Source organism: Colius striatus, chromosome 6 (genome assembly GCF_028858725.1).
Source record: "Colius striatus isolate bColStr4 chromosome 6, bColStr4.1.hap1, whole genome shotgun sequence".
Lineage (NCBI taxonomy): Eukaryota > Metazoa > Chordata > Aves > Coliiformes > Coliidae > Colius > Colius striatus.
The window spans coordinates 18,198,265-18,214,361 of record NC_084764.1 but is presented as its reverse complement, the minus strand read 5'-3'; the positions used below and the strand labels follow the sequence as shown (position 1 = coordinate 18,214,361).

The following is a 16,097-nucleotide window of genomic DNA, read 5'->3' as shown; positions in this document are numbered from 1 at the left end:
AATAAGAAGGGGTTTTTCAGGTACATCAGCAGCAAAAGGAAGATGAGGGGGAATGTAGGCCCGCTGCTGAACACAGAAGGTGCCTGGTGACAGGATGCAGAGAAGGCTGAACTACTGAATGCCTTCTTTGCTTCGGTCATTACAGTAAAGTCTTCATCCCATTACCCCTTGTCCTGTTGCTAGATAAAACAGAACAAAGGGATGCTCCAACCTCCTGACAACCCCATCACTACAAAGGAAAAGATGGTTATCAGGGAGAGTCAACATGGATTCACCAAGGGGAAATCCTGTTTGACCAACTCGATAATCTTCTATGAGTGAACAACCGGCTGGCTAGATGAGGGGAAAGCAGCAGATGTCATCCATCTTCACTTCAGCAAGGCTTTAGACACTATCTCCCATAACATCCTCATCAGAAAGCTCAGGCAGTGTGGCTTGGATGAGTGGACAGTGAGGTGGATTGAGAGCTGGCTGAATGAAAGAGCCCAGAGGGTGGTGATCAATGGCACAGAATCGAGTTGGAGGCCTGTGGCCAGTGGAGTTCCACAGGGATCGGTTCTGGGGCCAGTCTTGTTCAACATCTTCATCAGTGATCTAGATGAGGGGACAGAGTGTACCCTCAGCAAGTTGGCTGATGACACCAAACTGGGAGGACTGCCTGATTCCCCAGAAGGCTGTGCTGCCATTCAGTGGGATCTCGACCAGCTTGAGAGTTGGGCAGAGAGGTTCTCTGCCCAATGAGGTTCAACAATGAGGTTCAACAATGACAACTTGTCATGGTTTAGGCCCATCAGGGAACAAAGACCACGATTAGCCTCGAGTACCGAGGAGGCTGAGAATTGCTCAAGGGCAGGGAGAGCTTAATTGCCGCTTAAGGTTCAGGACAAAACAGACCAGGCTACTCGGTTTGGGGAAGAAAACAGAAAAATAATTTAATGCAACATCAACTAAAACATACCCCCAAAAACCCAAAATATAACCAAAATGAAACAACACAGAGTCAATGAAGAGTCCAACCAGCTTTTTTAAGAACACCTTCTTGCCACACCTCCCCTCTTCCCGGGCTCAGAGCCCTGATCCCGGTGTTTTTACCCTGTCCCCCCTGAACGGTTCGGGGGGGCAGGCAGTGGGGGTTTCAGTCAGTCTGTTCCCGATAGCTTCTGCCGTTTGTCCCTCCTCAGGACGGGTGAACTCCACGCCAGTCCTCCCTGCAAGTCTGTGGGGTAACTCACACGCATGGCAGACCTGCACGGGCTGCTCCGACGCGCACTTATTCCAAAGGCTGCAGCTCCTCTGCCTCTCATGTGGGGCTGCTCTGCGGCGTGCAGGCTCTCCAGCACGGCCTGTGCCATGGTCGTCTCCCCACACAGTCCCTCGCCTGTCCGGGCTCACTCACATGGAGCTGCTGGTAACTCTCGGTCCTGCCACGGATCTCCATAGGTTGCAGGGGCACAGCTTGCATTCTCGCCACAGCTTGCAGAGGAGTCTCTGGTCTAGTGCTTCTCCTTCCTTCCTCCTTCTCTGGCTGAAGGGTCCACGTGGTCGCCTCCATCTTGTACCACTCTTACACCTCCTGCCAGCACTTCAAATTCCCGTCCCTAACTAGTGATCGCAGAGGCGCCAGATTGGCCCAGCCGGGCCGGAGGTGGATGTGAACCCAGGAGCCGGGGGAGAGTCCGCAAACTCTTTATTGGGTCTTCACTGCAACCCGCTCCCCCTGTTACTAAGCCAAAAGCTGCTCCTTGCTAAACCAGAACACAACTGCAGACTCCTCTATCGGGGGAATAACAACCCCATGCCCCAGTACAGGCTGGAGGTTGACCTGCTGGAGACAGGTTGACAATAAACTAGCCATGAGCCAGCAATGTACCCTTGTGACCAAGAAGGCCAATTGTATGCTGGGATGCATCAAGAAGAGTGTGGCCAGCAGGTCGAGGAAGGTTCTTCTTCCTCTCTACTCTGCCCTGGTGAGGCCTCATCTGGAGTACTGTGTCCAGTTCTGGGCTCCTCAGCTCAAGAGCAACAGGGAACTTCTGGAGAGAGCCCAGCACAGGGCCACCAAGACGATCAGGGGTATGGAACATCTTTCATATGAGGAAAGGCTGCGGGAACTGGGGCTGTTTAGTCTGGAGAAGAAGAGACCGAAGGTGGAGAGGGGATCTCATTAATATTTACAAATTTGTAAATAGTGGATGTCAGGAAGTTGGGACATCACTTTTTTCTGTTGTATCTAGTGACAAGACAAGAGGTAATGGAAAGAAGCTGGAACACAAAAAGTTTTATTTAAACATCAAGAAAACCTATTTTACTGTAAGGGTGGGGGAGCCCTGGCACAGGCTGCCCAGGGAGGGTGTGGAGTCTCCTTTGCATGTTTTCAAAACCCACCTGGACACATTCCTGTGCAACATGATAGGCCACCTGATATAGGTGGACCTGCATGAGCAGAGGGGTTGGACTAGATAATCTCTAAAGGTCCCTTCCAATCCCTACCATTCCACGATTCTATGATCATCTGGTATGCTCGGTCACAAATTTGGTGAAAGATAAAAACTTACACTTCTGAGTGAGTCTAGTGATTAGAAATAGTTAAAATTATCAGATAATTTACACCATTTGCAAGGCAAACTGAAAACTACAAATACTATGAGCTATGGAATACAACAGAACATTGACTTTAAGAAATATTAAATGAGAAAACATTTCCAAAATTTTTTGGTACAAATAAGCAATCTGACTTAATGAATACATTGACTAAAGTCAATGAGAAACACTAGCTTTCAATACTGCTGAAAAACGAGTCTCTCTTTCTAAAGGTACAAATACAGATTTAGTAGACAGGTGTGACAAAATATATATAGCACATGGATTATTGCTTTAAAAAACCCCAGATCGTAAAACTACATGAAATGCAACTTTATTGTTGCCAAAGAACACCACTTAGCAGAAAATCTCTGCTAAAATCCAGTTCTGAACAGGATAATCCTTTTAACCAAGTCCCCAATTTTGGAGAGGAAGGAGAACAGGATCCTTTATAAATTACCAACGGAAACTTTCTCAGTTCTACATGACTGAGAAGAGATTCTGAGATAACAGGTACTCACAAGTCTAAGCTTGTTCCTGAGTAGCTGATCTGTGACTCAAAGCCATAATAACTAGCATTTTGATGTTGATAGGTCATTTCTTTACACTTAACACTTAAAGTCATAAGTTTTACTGCAACTAAAAGAAATATATGACTAATTATTTAGGCTCCCTTGCTGTCTCTTGGAGGGCATTCTGCAGAGAAAACAGCATGCTTTTTGAAGTCATAAACACATAAAAGCAAATGTGGCAGAACACTTCTACTTACAAGCTAACAAGCACAAAAACTTCCAGCTAGACCTTATTCAAATGAAATTTACTTAAACGTTCATGAAATAATGTGAATTATTTTATTATTGTTCCTCATTCTTTCTTGCTCCAAATCTCTCCTGGCCCACAAAGTTGCCATCTATCATTAGGTTAGGAAATCAGTTGTGCCAATTATTAGTCTCATGACATTAGGTCTTTCAGCTGCTAGAATTATGTGTTTATCTGCGAATCTTGTATTTCATTTTAAAAGTATGTTTCTGGTCCTCATAGTTTCAGTGAAAAGCTAGAAAACACAAATTCAAATGATGCAGAAGGCCAAATAGAAATAAAAAGCATTAATAAATAAAATAAATATATGTTCGTAGCTACAAAGATCTCATGAATTTTGAGTCAATCTCTTGATTTTTTTAGTCAAGATTCACATGTTTTTCGTGTTCCAACAGAAGAAAAAAAAGGGCATAAGACACTCTTGCTTTCTTTTTTACAGCTGGGCAACTTGCATACATCCTTTCCCTCTTTTCAACAGAAGCTCAGGTTAGGTTACACTTCAAAACTCACTTAATGCTGCTGTGAAATGGCCAGTGAGCATCACTTTAGATTGGACCAAAGATCAAAGGACCTTCCATATGCTGGATAATGACCTTGACTGATAATTTTCTAGTAATTCTAATATCTAAATATGCTAATAATAATGGAAAAAATAATCAGTCAAATATACTCAGTAGGACTTGAACTTTGAATATAAACAAGAAACAGTGGTAAACACAAGGAAGCAGTCTCTTTTAATCACATATGAAAATGGAATATACTGAGAAGTAACTTAGAGGAAGGTACGAAAGGCTTCCTTGTGGTTAGTGTCAAAGATTAGGGTCGCTGAGTTCTAACCTAACAACACAGCCATTGACTTTCTGTGAGAATCTGAAAAAGTCACTTATCTCCATGCATTTTTATTTCCCTCATTTCTAAAAAGGGGATAATAACTATCTTAAAGGTTTAGTGGGGCTTAGTCCTTTAATGTTTGTACAATATGTACTAGATAGGACTATAGAAATGATAAGTATTATTGTTGCACAGCAGTATTTCAAAAGAAAAGTATTCCAGTAGCACTTTCTTTAATAAAAGAACATTAACATTAATTTGGCATGATTTTTTTATAAAAGAAAACACAGAAGTAAAAATAATTTCCTACTAGTAAATTCAACAACTCCTCCTCCCACCACATTGTTCTCATCTTGGTTCCCAACTGCATGTGAGCGATACACAATTCATCCTTCAATTGAAAAATGAAAGGAAAACACCTGAAAAATGAAATAACTGTTTTTCCTAAGGCATGAGTGTAATTTAAAATATAACATTATGGAATGAAAATCAACAGCATTGTGGAGATTATTTTATTAAAAATGTTTCACTGTGTACAGTGGCTATGTGTATAATCAGGATGGTGCAGCACAATAAATTTCCATTAAGAAACAAAGATTCACTTACCGCAGTGAAAGCAATAAAAAGGTTAAACTCTTACGTGGAAAGTAAGTCAAACTAAACCCCAGCAGGTTTACTACTAGTGGCATAGCTAATGTTTTTGAAAATGTTCTTATTATTCTTTCTCAAATATATGTATTATACATTGCAGTATTGTTAATTATATCCATTTTCTCTTTTATACACTTCCCCAGGAGATCAGTGAAGAATGAAAAACTTACTTATAGTGGATTTCAGATTTAATGAGACAAAGATGGTTTAATATATATTACAAAGTGATGTACTCTCACCATATTTGATAGGTAATTATTTTTTATACTGTAATGGCTACCATTTTGAAAATAATTAATGTATTATTTATGTAATTAATAGATAATCAACCAAGGAATGAAATACTCTGGTTACATCATGGTGGGTGGTACTATTTTGTTTGAAATCTCTAGAGCTCATGTCATATATATATTAAAATATTTCATTTGAGAGAATTGTGCATATTCCAAATACATAAGTAACGTTGATAAGGTATTTCTGTTCATATATACATATATATATATACACACACATGTCTTGGCCATATATTAAAAAAATGTATACTTAAAATCAATTTTGTTTGACATTAGGTTTTTAAATCTGTAGTTATGTGCTTAAATAAATGCTATACTTTTCCACATGGAAAACATAGATCTGTTGCTGTGAAGTTGCGCAGGTTGATCAACGGTCCTTCACAATCTTTAAACATTGCTTACAGAAAAAACAATCACATAAATTTATTCCCCATTAGCAGAAGGCCACAAATCATTGGGGGAAAACAAAGTCATAAGAAAACTAAAAATTGTATTCAAACGGACATGCTCAGGAACCTGAAAGCAGCCCCAATGACTTTATCTACATTGATACAACCTTCTCACTAATATTCATGATTGGAAGAGTTAAGGAATAACTACCTGGGAAGACTAATTTTTCTGCTGTCGTTTTCTTGAATGCTTGTATAAAAAAAATGTTTAGAAATTTTTCCAACATGCCCTTTGAGGTGAATATTAAGTAAATTGCCCATCACTTCAAGAGCATTGTTGCCCTAGACACCCTGACGTATCAGTGGAAGATAAAAACCTCTTTACCTCTAAAGCTCAACAATTACTTATTACTCCTTCCTTTTTCTTTGGTTAAAGATCACTTGTGGAGTAAAGATACTTGTAATAATGATTCAGGTGAGGGTTTATTTAGAAGTGATAGCTATGAACAGAAGAAAATGGCACGTTTCTACCAGATTTGTCTGCAAACTTAATAGCTTTCTTTCCTAAATTGTCCCAGTACTTTTGGGGAATGGAACAAAACACACAACATCCATTAAGTCAATTGCAAAGCTGAATGCTGGCCTTCAGTTGAAGGAGCTTATCCATATGAATATAGCATTGTGACTACAATTCTCTTCCCTTCTTTCCATAAATCTTCAGGCTTAGGCTTAAGATGTGGCCTAGATTAATGCAAATCTCACAGTGTATGTGTCTTTTTCCACATATCTATTCACCACAAACTTGAACGATTTCTCATGTATGCTAAATTTCTGTCTCTGTAAAGGTGACCTCAAATAGGCTATTCTTGATACATATGTGCAGAAAATTGGATGTTAAACTGATGATCACACAACACTTTAAGTAATTTAGCTGAAATAGGAAGGGAAATTCAGAGTAAAGCTTTTCATGACAAAACTCAGCTGAGTATCTAAGTAGTGGAGTAAAATGAAAGAATACTATTGCTTTTCCAATAGATGAAATAAGATGAAATAAGTTTTAGCCCTCTAAAACTCTTTTTCAAAACATTTAAGGAGTAAGTATTATTATAAAGATTTGATAGCGTCAACATGAATGAACACATAATACATAAATGGTGAAAATATGAATATATGATTACATATATACATGCATTGCATTTCGTTATGTATACGAAATATTTAATCCTATCATAAAGAGGCGTCTATGAAAATTATGATTTTTTTTTTTTACCTTAAAATATTGCAGTTGTTTCTCAGTATTCATTGTTCCTTCATTTTCTTGTCTCAGACAGGAATTGAAGATGAAAAGCTCTGTATCTCTCAGCCACCCTTTCAGCTCTTTGATCCTGACCTCCAGCTGCCTTACCAGGCTGCTGCTTTCAGGCGAGAGCAGGTCACGTGGACCTAACCCACTGTGCCCAACCATTGTGTCTTGGATCTTCTCTCCTAGGGTTTTCTAATGGATTAGATAAAGAAAACATAGATTAATCTTATGTACCAAAACATATACAGGTTAATGTGCAACAAGAGGCATGTTAGATGACTAGAGATGTGGGGTTTTTTAATAATTACTATGAATAGCAATAAATTTCATTCTTTGTTTCCTTGTTTCAATCAATTTCATTTTTCTATCCTTGTTTCTCACTTATGTTGTTCTCTCAGGGTCACTGACTTTGCTGGAAGCATGATAAATCAATGTTTATTAAGAACAACTATGGACAGAGAACACAAAATGTCACTAAACTTTTAAAAGTAGTTGCAGAATTTGTCTGTGGCTTTAGATGCCTATGACTATGAGAGTTACTAGTTTCTAGGCAGCAACAGAAAATATGATAAGCAACTGAGCTCACCAAACTCTTATCCAAGGTACCATCTAAGTTTTTCGGGAAACCTTGGTTTCCAAACTTGTAGCCCTGAGGTTGTATACAGGAGCAGTTAGGTCACAAAACAGTTGGTTTGCTTATAAAAGTGGACAAACTCATTTAGAGTCCAATAAGCTAGAAATTACAAAGCCTGAACATCAGGCCAATTACTTAGGCAACTAAATTTGGATTTAAGTTCTCCATGTTAAGCATACACTTAAAAAATAACAGATCAGAATAAACATTCATCTCTGTTTACTATTGAAACTAATTTCCCACAGCTTTTCAAAGTAGTATTTCTAATAAAAGACTCACCGAGTAACATTTTGATAGTGGATGCTGTAAGCATAATGAATATTCTAAAGAGGCTAGGGATAGAAAGTTACCTTCCTTTTTCAGTATTTTGAAAAGCAATCCTCTAACACCACAAGGGAGATTCACTGTTCCCTGCTTCTATGCCACACAGTATTTTATCTGACCTATAAGAGGCTGTCAGGCTGACACTTATTATAAGCACTAGATCTGTGTTATTGATTGTAGCATATTGAATATACACTGACAATCACATCCAATAACCTTTTAAACTGATAATTAGCAGTGGTTAATTGTTGTAACATGAAGATCCAGTTTTAGGTGACCCAGTATGGCTGTTGAAAATACATGCTTTAGAAAGTTACTGGTATATCATTTATAACAATTAAGTTAGCTTCCAAAAATAAGCTTTAAAGCACAAATAAAATTAGACCAACAGACATTAATCTACTATGTGGCATTCTGTAAATAAAGTCTTTAGGAGATCATAACTGGCAAACATGCTTTCTTGGCAACACCCTTCTATTTTCATGGTGCAAATATTGATAATTTGAAGACCCTCAGTGGAATTCAGTGCTAGCTATTGTTTTTATGCTGTAACAAAAGTAGCAGCAGGAGGTGAAATCAATGCCCTTGGAGGGTAGGGTCACAAAAAAGAATTTATTGCCACTTTTTTGTTCTGGAACAGTTTGCAATCATAAATTCTTCATAAACAGAATACTTCAGAGAATGGTCCGTCTTCATAAATATACGACAGAGGACATCAATTTCATTTAATTCACAATTTGTGTCAGCACAGCAGATGCCAATGCCTGCCTTGATAGGGTTGTTTAATATGCAATTGAGACAGAGTAATATTCAGCACAGGGGACAAAATTTCACAGATTAAACTGTACGCACCACTGACATTTCATTCTAATGTATTTCCATTCCACACTGTTCACCTTAGATGAAAGTAATATTAAAAACCATATCCCTCTATTTTACCATTGTTAGAAGTTAAAATCCTTGTCTTTAATTTTTTTCATGCCAATTAAAACGTAATCATGCCAATTAAAACACTATGCCTAGTGCCGTTAGTTTCTGCAGAGGATTTTATTAAATTAAACAAAACTCTATCAAACTCTGCTTATTATTCATGAAATTGCATTTAGCAGGGAAACCGTAATAGTTATGTTTTATTTTTCTGTACATGCTGAAATGCTTAATCCAGAGGTATATTTTGATTTGTACATACTGAGAAGTAGGGAGCTTCAATATTATTTAAGACAGAGTTTTTCTAGATTTTTTTAGAAATATGATCAGTTATTTATCTCATAGGTTTATAGCTTACCAGCTCTAATCTGTACCACTGCATTAATCTGATTAAACACATTTAAACCACAAATGTAAGGCTTACAACTGAAATTATTTTAAAAATACAAGTTGTCATGATCAAATATAAAAGATCAGGTTAATAAGTATAATTTTTATTAGTAAATTTACTAATGTTCAAATAGTTTTAAAATGCTTGTCTCAATGCAGCAGGTTAAAAAGTAATAAACTCATGAGTCATAACACAACTTCTAACATTTTCTGTCAATGTGCACATTTAGAGATTCAGTGATTAGAAACAACTGTGCTGAACTAAAAAATCCCCACCCACTGTAAAATGGCTATTGTATTACCAAATTAGATAAAGTGACACAAGTCAGTATTTAACATGCTGTTATCATGTTGCATGTATAGCTTACTCATAATATATTAGAAATGTTTTTAAACTAAGACAATAGCATGCAAGATTATGCAATATAACTATATTGGTAATACCACATGTCTATAATTAATTGTTTAAAGTAATTTATAAATTTATCTTACCCTTAATTTGAAGTGAAGGCAATTAAGGAGAGAAGTGGACGGAAAAATATATAGTTTGACCTCTGTCTCTCTCAGATGTTTTACAACAATAGGACAATAGTGTTTCCTGCACAGTGCCATCACTGGTGTCTGGGTAACAGAATCACTATATTGCTTTTTTTGCCAGATTCTTGTATCTCACTCTTTGGCTGAGACCCAGCCCATCATAGCGTGAAATGAATTACATGAAACTTTTTTGGCTTTTGTCAAAATTGAGCTGAATACAGCAGCATGAAACACATCCTGGCTGTATTCTTAGCTTCAGGTATTCAGATTTGTACTGAATCTGCATATTTGTTTTTGAGCCATCAGTGTGACCTGAAATATGCAGTGACAACCCCACTTTTCATCTTAAGAGTATAGTAAATAGTTAAACAGTAGATGTCTCTAACATGTACCTTCAGAATAAATTCTATTAACATTCACTCAAGCATGACAGTCAGTGTATATCAGATATACTGCATTATAGTTGACTTGGTGCATACCCCTAATACATGGCATATTTTACTTACATTTTTTATGTATTAAAGGACTAAAATTATTAAAGTCAGATAGAAGACAAGCATGGAATAAAAAAAAATCAACAGAAGAGGAAAATACTATGGAGTTTTTATAATAACATGAGTAGCTTGTTTGAAATGTACGTGGTGAATTGAAGGAGAGAGATATTTGTGTCTCAAATTAGAAATCAGACAGACAGCGTACTTCAACATACAAAAATGTACACATAACCCACAAACAGTAATAAAAATGCAAATACCCCAAGCAGTTCCCATTTTTCATTAATTGAATCCACTTTTTCAAGGAGATCATTTGGTAGTAAAACACCACTTTTCTTCAGAGCTTCAACCTTACTAAGCAGTTCCATCTTTTTCGGGTGCCTGATTGACATTTCTACATTGTATCTCTAAAATGAAAAGAAACAGATTATATTACGTACTATAAAGAGTTTTCTCTATAAAGAACAAAGTTTAATTCTGTGTGCCCAGTTATGAACATACTTATGCCTTTTTTGGTTTGTTTGTTTTTTAAACACATAATCTTCTCATGAGATATCATAACAGATTTAGCCAGCAAGCACATAGCCTCCTGGGTGACGTATCTATGCAGGCAGTTAGCAATTGATTACATACAGTAGCTCACAATATTCACTTGTACAGTAATATTCACTAACACTCTCTCACCTGAAGCTTCATCTACCTTTGTCTCATTGAAGTCAGTGGGATCTTATTTTTCAAATACCCTACTACAGCAAGTAACACTGAGGCTCTCCACTGAAACAATAAAACAACCTTTCAAAAAACCCCACAAAGAAATAATTTCATAATTATGTTTTCTGTACAGTTTATTTCTTCTTTCATTCACTGGGGATTCTGGTTCATATATGGGCCTGAAATGCTATTACATGTGAAAATGTGAGTTTCACCTAAGAAAAACAATTAGACATAACTCCCTTACAACACAGTGCCAATAACTTGATTTTTATTGCATCAACCAACACGAGTAGTGAAAAGGCACAGAAACGAGAACAGCCACAATGCTTAGATAGTTCACTAGTTTCTCCCAGCTGAAACCACCTTTTATTTCCTGCACTGTTATTTATTGGTGGTTTGGTTTGTTGGGTTTTTTTTTTGGTTTTTTTTGTTTTTTGTTTTTTAAGAACAGGAATAAAAATTGACATTTATTTAAAAATTAGTTTAGTACGACTTATGAAATATTTTAACTGTATATTGCTTATATACTCTATAAAAATGCATTGTAATCTACAGACATGTTGGTAAATAAATCTCTTTAAAAACTGTATTCTTTGAAAATCTGAGCTAAGTATTAAACATAATAGTTACTATAGTGATTAAGTTTTAGTAGCTGGAACAGTAAAAAAATAAATAAATGAACCTAACACATGGGCTCATATACATACCTTGCATATAATTAAGCTAATTCTCTCCCCCTCTAATGTATAAAACACTTATAGAAATAGAACTTATGATATGGTCAAAAATACACTTTTTACTGAAAGGGGAGAGTTCAGCACAGATTCTTACAAGGGTGTTTACAAGACATATGTAAATTATGCATAGCTATTAGTAAATTGCATCCTAAACATTAAGATTTCTTTGCTTTAAATTAATCCAAGAAAATTGCTATAATAGCTCATACTGAAAATATTAATAACTGGGTTAAATACTTTTTAAAAAAGTAAACTAGAATACGGAATGTTTAAAACATGTGTCTTTGCCAGATCCAAGAACACGCTCTGTAGGAAAACAAAGCAAAAATACAATTGGAGACAGCTTAAGGAAAACAACAAAGGTGTGAAATCACTGTTTCAGCTAACAGGTCCTCAGCATTTTTATGCATATGTTTGCATATTGTTAGTTTCATATTTTAATCTCTCATTTACACAATACATGCACATCATTTGTATTATGTAAACTTCAGCAAATATTAGTCATTTGTGGATCATAGAGCAAATGTTTTAAATGAGGTGATTTAAATCATTTCTCATTATTAATGAACACTGATCAGGTGTCTGTGTATCCAAAATTACATAAATATTCATGATAAAACCCAAGGAATTGTTTACAAAGAACTTGCCTTTTGATACTTGGTGTACTGTGGCTAAGGTTTTGGAATTGTACAACAGTAGGTATCAATCAGGTTTGGCACTATGGAACTGGATCCGCCAAGAGGCAACACCATTTTATTGGACTAAATTGTTCAACAAGTATGCTTCTTGGTCCTGCATTATTGCCTTTTCAGCCAGGATGGTTACTGGAGGAGATTACAATCTTCTTTATGTAATCTGATTTCTATTTAAAGATGATATAGCTGAAAAGGATTTGCATAGTTATTTCCATAAGCACATGTAATATCAAGGGGAATCCAGAGTCCAATTTGCTAGGCACTGAAATCCAGTTTGTGCAACTCTTTCTTTTGTCAAATGAATTAATAGACTGAGGGAGTCCTCTAGCTGTGTGACACCGGTGCAGGCATAGTTAGTTAATGCTCATCACCTGTTCTAGCTTGGCAGTTGCTGCTGCCTGGACTGGGGCTGGCTGTGTGCCTGGACAGTGCAGGACTGATGAAGAAATAAAATACATTGCATGTTTCATAACTACAATGGTCTTGTTAACACAGAAACAGAAGATGTTTCATTTAATTTTGGACTAGATAAAATAATTCAGTGCAGCATAATCCAAAATGTGTGACAGATGTTATAAAAGGTTATTTCATTAAAAAATAAATAAGTTAGATTGCATGTATGTGCTTTATCTTTGTCACCGTGTAACCCACTCTATAAACAAGCATGATGAAAGTGCTGATTGATAGAAAATGCATTACATTGTAACTGCAAAAGATGAAAGAATTCAGTTCATTATTAGATGTATTTGTATGTGACTGAGAGTATTGTTTCACTCCTGGATGTTTAACATGCAGTGTGTATTTTAAGTTAAGGGAAAAGCTTAATGTACAGGAGGTACAATTTGAGAACTGATAGCAGGAGATGTTATTGCTAATGGTATTTTTTTAATCCATTACACACCTACACTTTAAGCAGGTGCATGGAAAAATTAGCTACCAGCTCTATCAGTGCGGTATAACTCTAGTGCGGTAGGACTACTTAATCCTGTGGTGAGAAGATAATTTAATCTTCAGATTCATTCTTTCCTCAGCTTTAAGTGAGTAAAGGCTGCTCCATTGTGACAAGCTGTGGATGCTATGATATAGATTACCACTTATAGCCAAAAATGAGTTTAAGAAAGTTAAAGTCACAGGTTTCTCACAACATCCACAATAATAAATGAGTAATATTTAATTTCCCACAAGACTTTTCATATTAAACAACTGGAGAAAAAAACCCAAATAACAACATTCTGGAAAAACTGCAAAATATTTATAGCATGATTAGCTGTGTGCATGCATGACTGGTTTTTACCTTCCTGAAGCCACTCAAAAGAAATCCAGAATACTCTTATATATGTTAAAGAATTGGCTTTCTGTTCTTTCTCACTCAATATGATCAATATTTCTCAAAGGACTAATAATGATTTTTTTTTAAAGGCAGTAGCATTTATCTGGAAATAAGTTTGGCAAAAATATCTAAACCACGAGAAGTTGAATTCAAAAACAAAGCAAGTTTAAACCTTACTTCCTCTGATAAAAAATATTCTTAGAAATCCAAGTAGGCTTGATTGAGATATATTTTTTGACACTTTATACTAAACCGTGCCCTTTTTTTAACTTTTTTTTTTTCTTTTCTTTAAAAAAAATTTATATAACATTTTTTTGTGTGTGAAAAATCACACCCGAAAATTCTGCCCAAATGGAGACTGGAACAATGCCTTGTAACAGTGTTAATTGTCACCATGGAAACCAGAAGAATAAGCCATTTTGAAACTGGTATAGAAGGCACACATTGAGCAACTCAAGCATTTTTCAGCCCCCCTCAGTGTTAAGGAACAAGATGCCTAGTCACTGCGAGGTCAGAGAAAGAAATCATCATGAAAGGTTCGTAGAGGTGTACTGTCTGGTAAACAATAAAAAAATCTGTACACAGTTAACAATTCTATAAGACTGAGCACTGCATCTTTCAGAAAGAGAAATACCACAAAAAGATGATCAGGACTGAGGTGCAGATTTTACTCCTTGAGTAAAACTTTAGGATAATATTATGTGAACCTTGCCCCTAAAGCTCCCTGGGAATTCTGTTGTTGTAATAAAACTTCAGAAGAGGAAAGGAAAAAAAAAAAAAGCCTGCATGATGGAATTCAAAATAATGCTCTAAAAGCACACAGAGAGATTAAGACATCCATTGTAAGACTTTTGTATGGTGCTTCTGTTGGTTATAGTGAAAAGAGACTAGACAGACTGAACACACAGTGGAGCTATGGCTACAAAGTACAGAAGAATTAAGCCAGTGAACTTTCTCCATTATTGGAATAAGGGTATGCTATTTGTAGATGTTCTGCATTCCATCATTCACATACTAAAAAAATATCTTCAGTCAAATGGTACCATACAACTGAATCAGGACTGAGTGACCTGTGGTTTTAGTTTTACCTGGATTGAATCTTTAAATTTTAAAAACTTGCCCTTCAAGGTGTTTCAGTTGTTGCAGACATGAATACACACGCCTACACATATTCAGTGTCTATATGTGCAGGCATAGTCAGCATTGGCACACATTTGTAAACTATACAGCATGTATAAAATTGCATAAAGAATACTCGGCAACCAAATTCACCATATATATAATACAAAAATATACAACATATAGCAATGCACATATAGCAATATTTGTCCATCTTCACACACATTCTCACTTTGCTTTCTGGATAATGTTTGCACTCTTCATGCCTAGGCTTCATGGTGGCCCCTTAGGAAGCCCATGCCTAATGCCATTCAGTGATGAACAAAGAGTCTTTTTATTCCAAAGTCCAGGGTCCAAAGCTCAGCTGTATACAAGGAAAGTGAAGGAATCTGCTAGAGGCCAGCCTATCCTTCACAATAGCTCCTAATGCTTCTACCTTTTTGGTACTATCAGTGTGAAACATTTCAGAAACCATTCAGAAGCTTGGTTATATTTCTTATGTTGTCAATAGCACTAGAACCTCTGGACAATATTCAAGATCTGAGCTGAGTGATCTGTCTAGATAAATAGCAGTTGCTGTTTCTTGCAAACTTCATGTATTTCACTATTAGCAATTTATGACAAATAATTGCACAGGGAAATTATAAAGACTCCTACAATTGTCCTTGTAAATTAATAATAGGCTTTCTTGATTGGGATAAATTTGCTGCTGAGCCTTTAGAAAAATTAAAAAGTGCAATGTCATTTAAAATTGCCAGAACTCACATAGCAAATTACATCTGAGGTTAAGAATCAGTTTTTCCACTTCTAGCTTATTCCATTTGCATGATCTGGAAATCATATTACATTGGCTATGTATTGTTAATTGGACATAGATTGCATTATCTTTCATATAAATCAAACTACAAATATTAAAATGAATTGCAAATTCTCTAATAGAAGATCATAAAACAATCTTTTTTAAGTATCTCCCATTAATAATTTAATTCCAATTATATCACTCAGAAAACTCAAGAAGGAGAGAGCTACCTTATTTCCATTAGCTTTTTTCCCCCCTACAAATAAGTACAACAGTACAATATGTGTTTGCGTGAAAGTGCATGTGCACATGGGTGCATGCCGGTAAGACAAAACAAATCTTAGCACTTTTGTCATATGCTCCTGCATACACTTTGCTTTTTTGTTTCAGAAAGTAGCAAATGTGGATTATACTTCTGCTGCACATTACTTTCTGTGGCAGCTAGAGAAATAAACACACTGGAAGAAATAGTAAGTAACTTCATGAACTAAATTTTGACTGCATTATAAAATTATGCAGTTGGTACCCATT

At 36.2% G+C, this 16,097-nt stretch overlaps 1 protein-coding gene across 6 annotated transcripts in view; it reads right to left on the bottom strand.

The window, feature by feature from the left end:
• The window catches only part of AKAP6 (A-kinase anchoring protein 6), a 237,037-nt gene that overhangs the window by 41,528 nt on the left and 179,412 nt on the right, over positions 1-16,097 (bottom strand). For 5 of the 6 annotated variants that reach the window (XM_061997543.1, XM_061997541.1, XM_061997545.1 and 2 more), the window contains 2 exons: positions 10,433-10,579; positions 6,834-7,058 (listed from right to left, as the gene is read on the bottom strand). In XM_061997543.1, coding sequence (XP_061853527.1) covers positions 6,834-7,058; positions 10,433-10,579 — 372 coding nt within the window. The remainder of the gene's footprint in view (positions 1-6,833; positions 7,059-10,432; positions 10,580-16,097) is intronic. The other variant, XM_061997547.1, reaches the window with a different exon arrangement.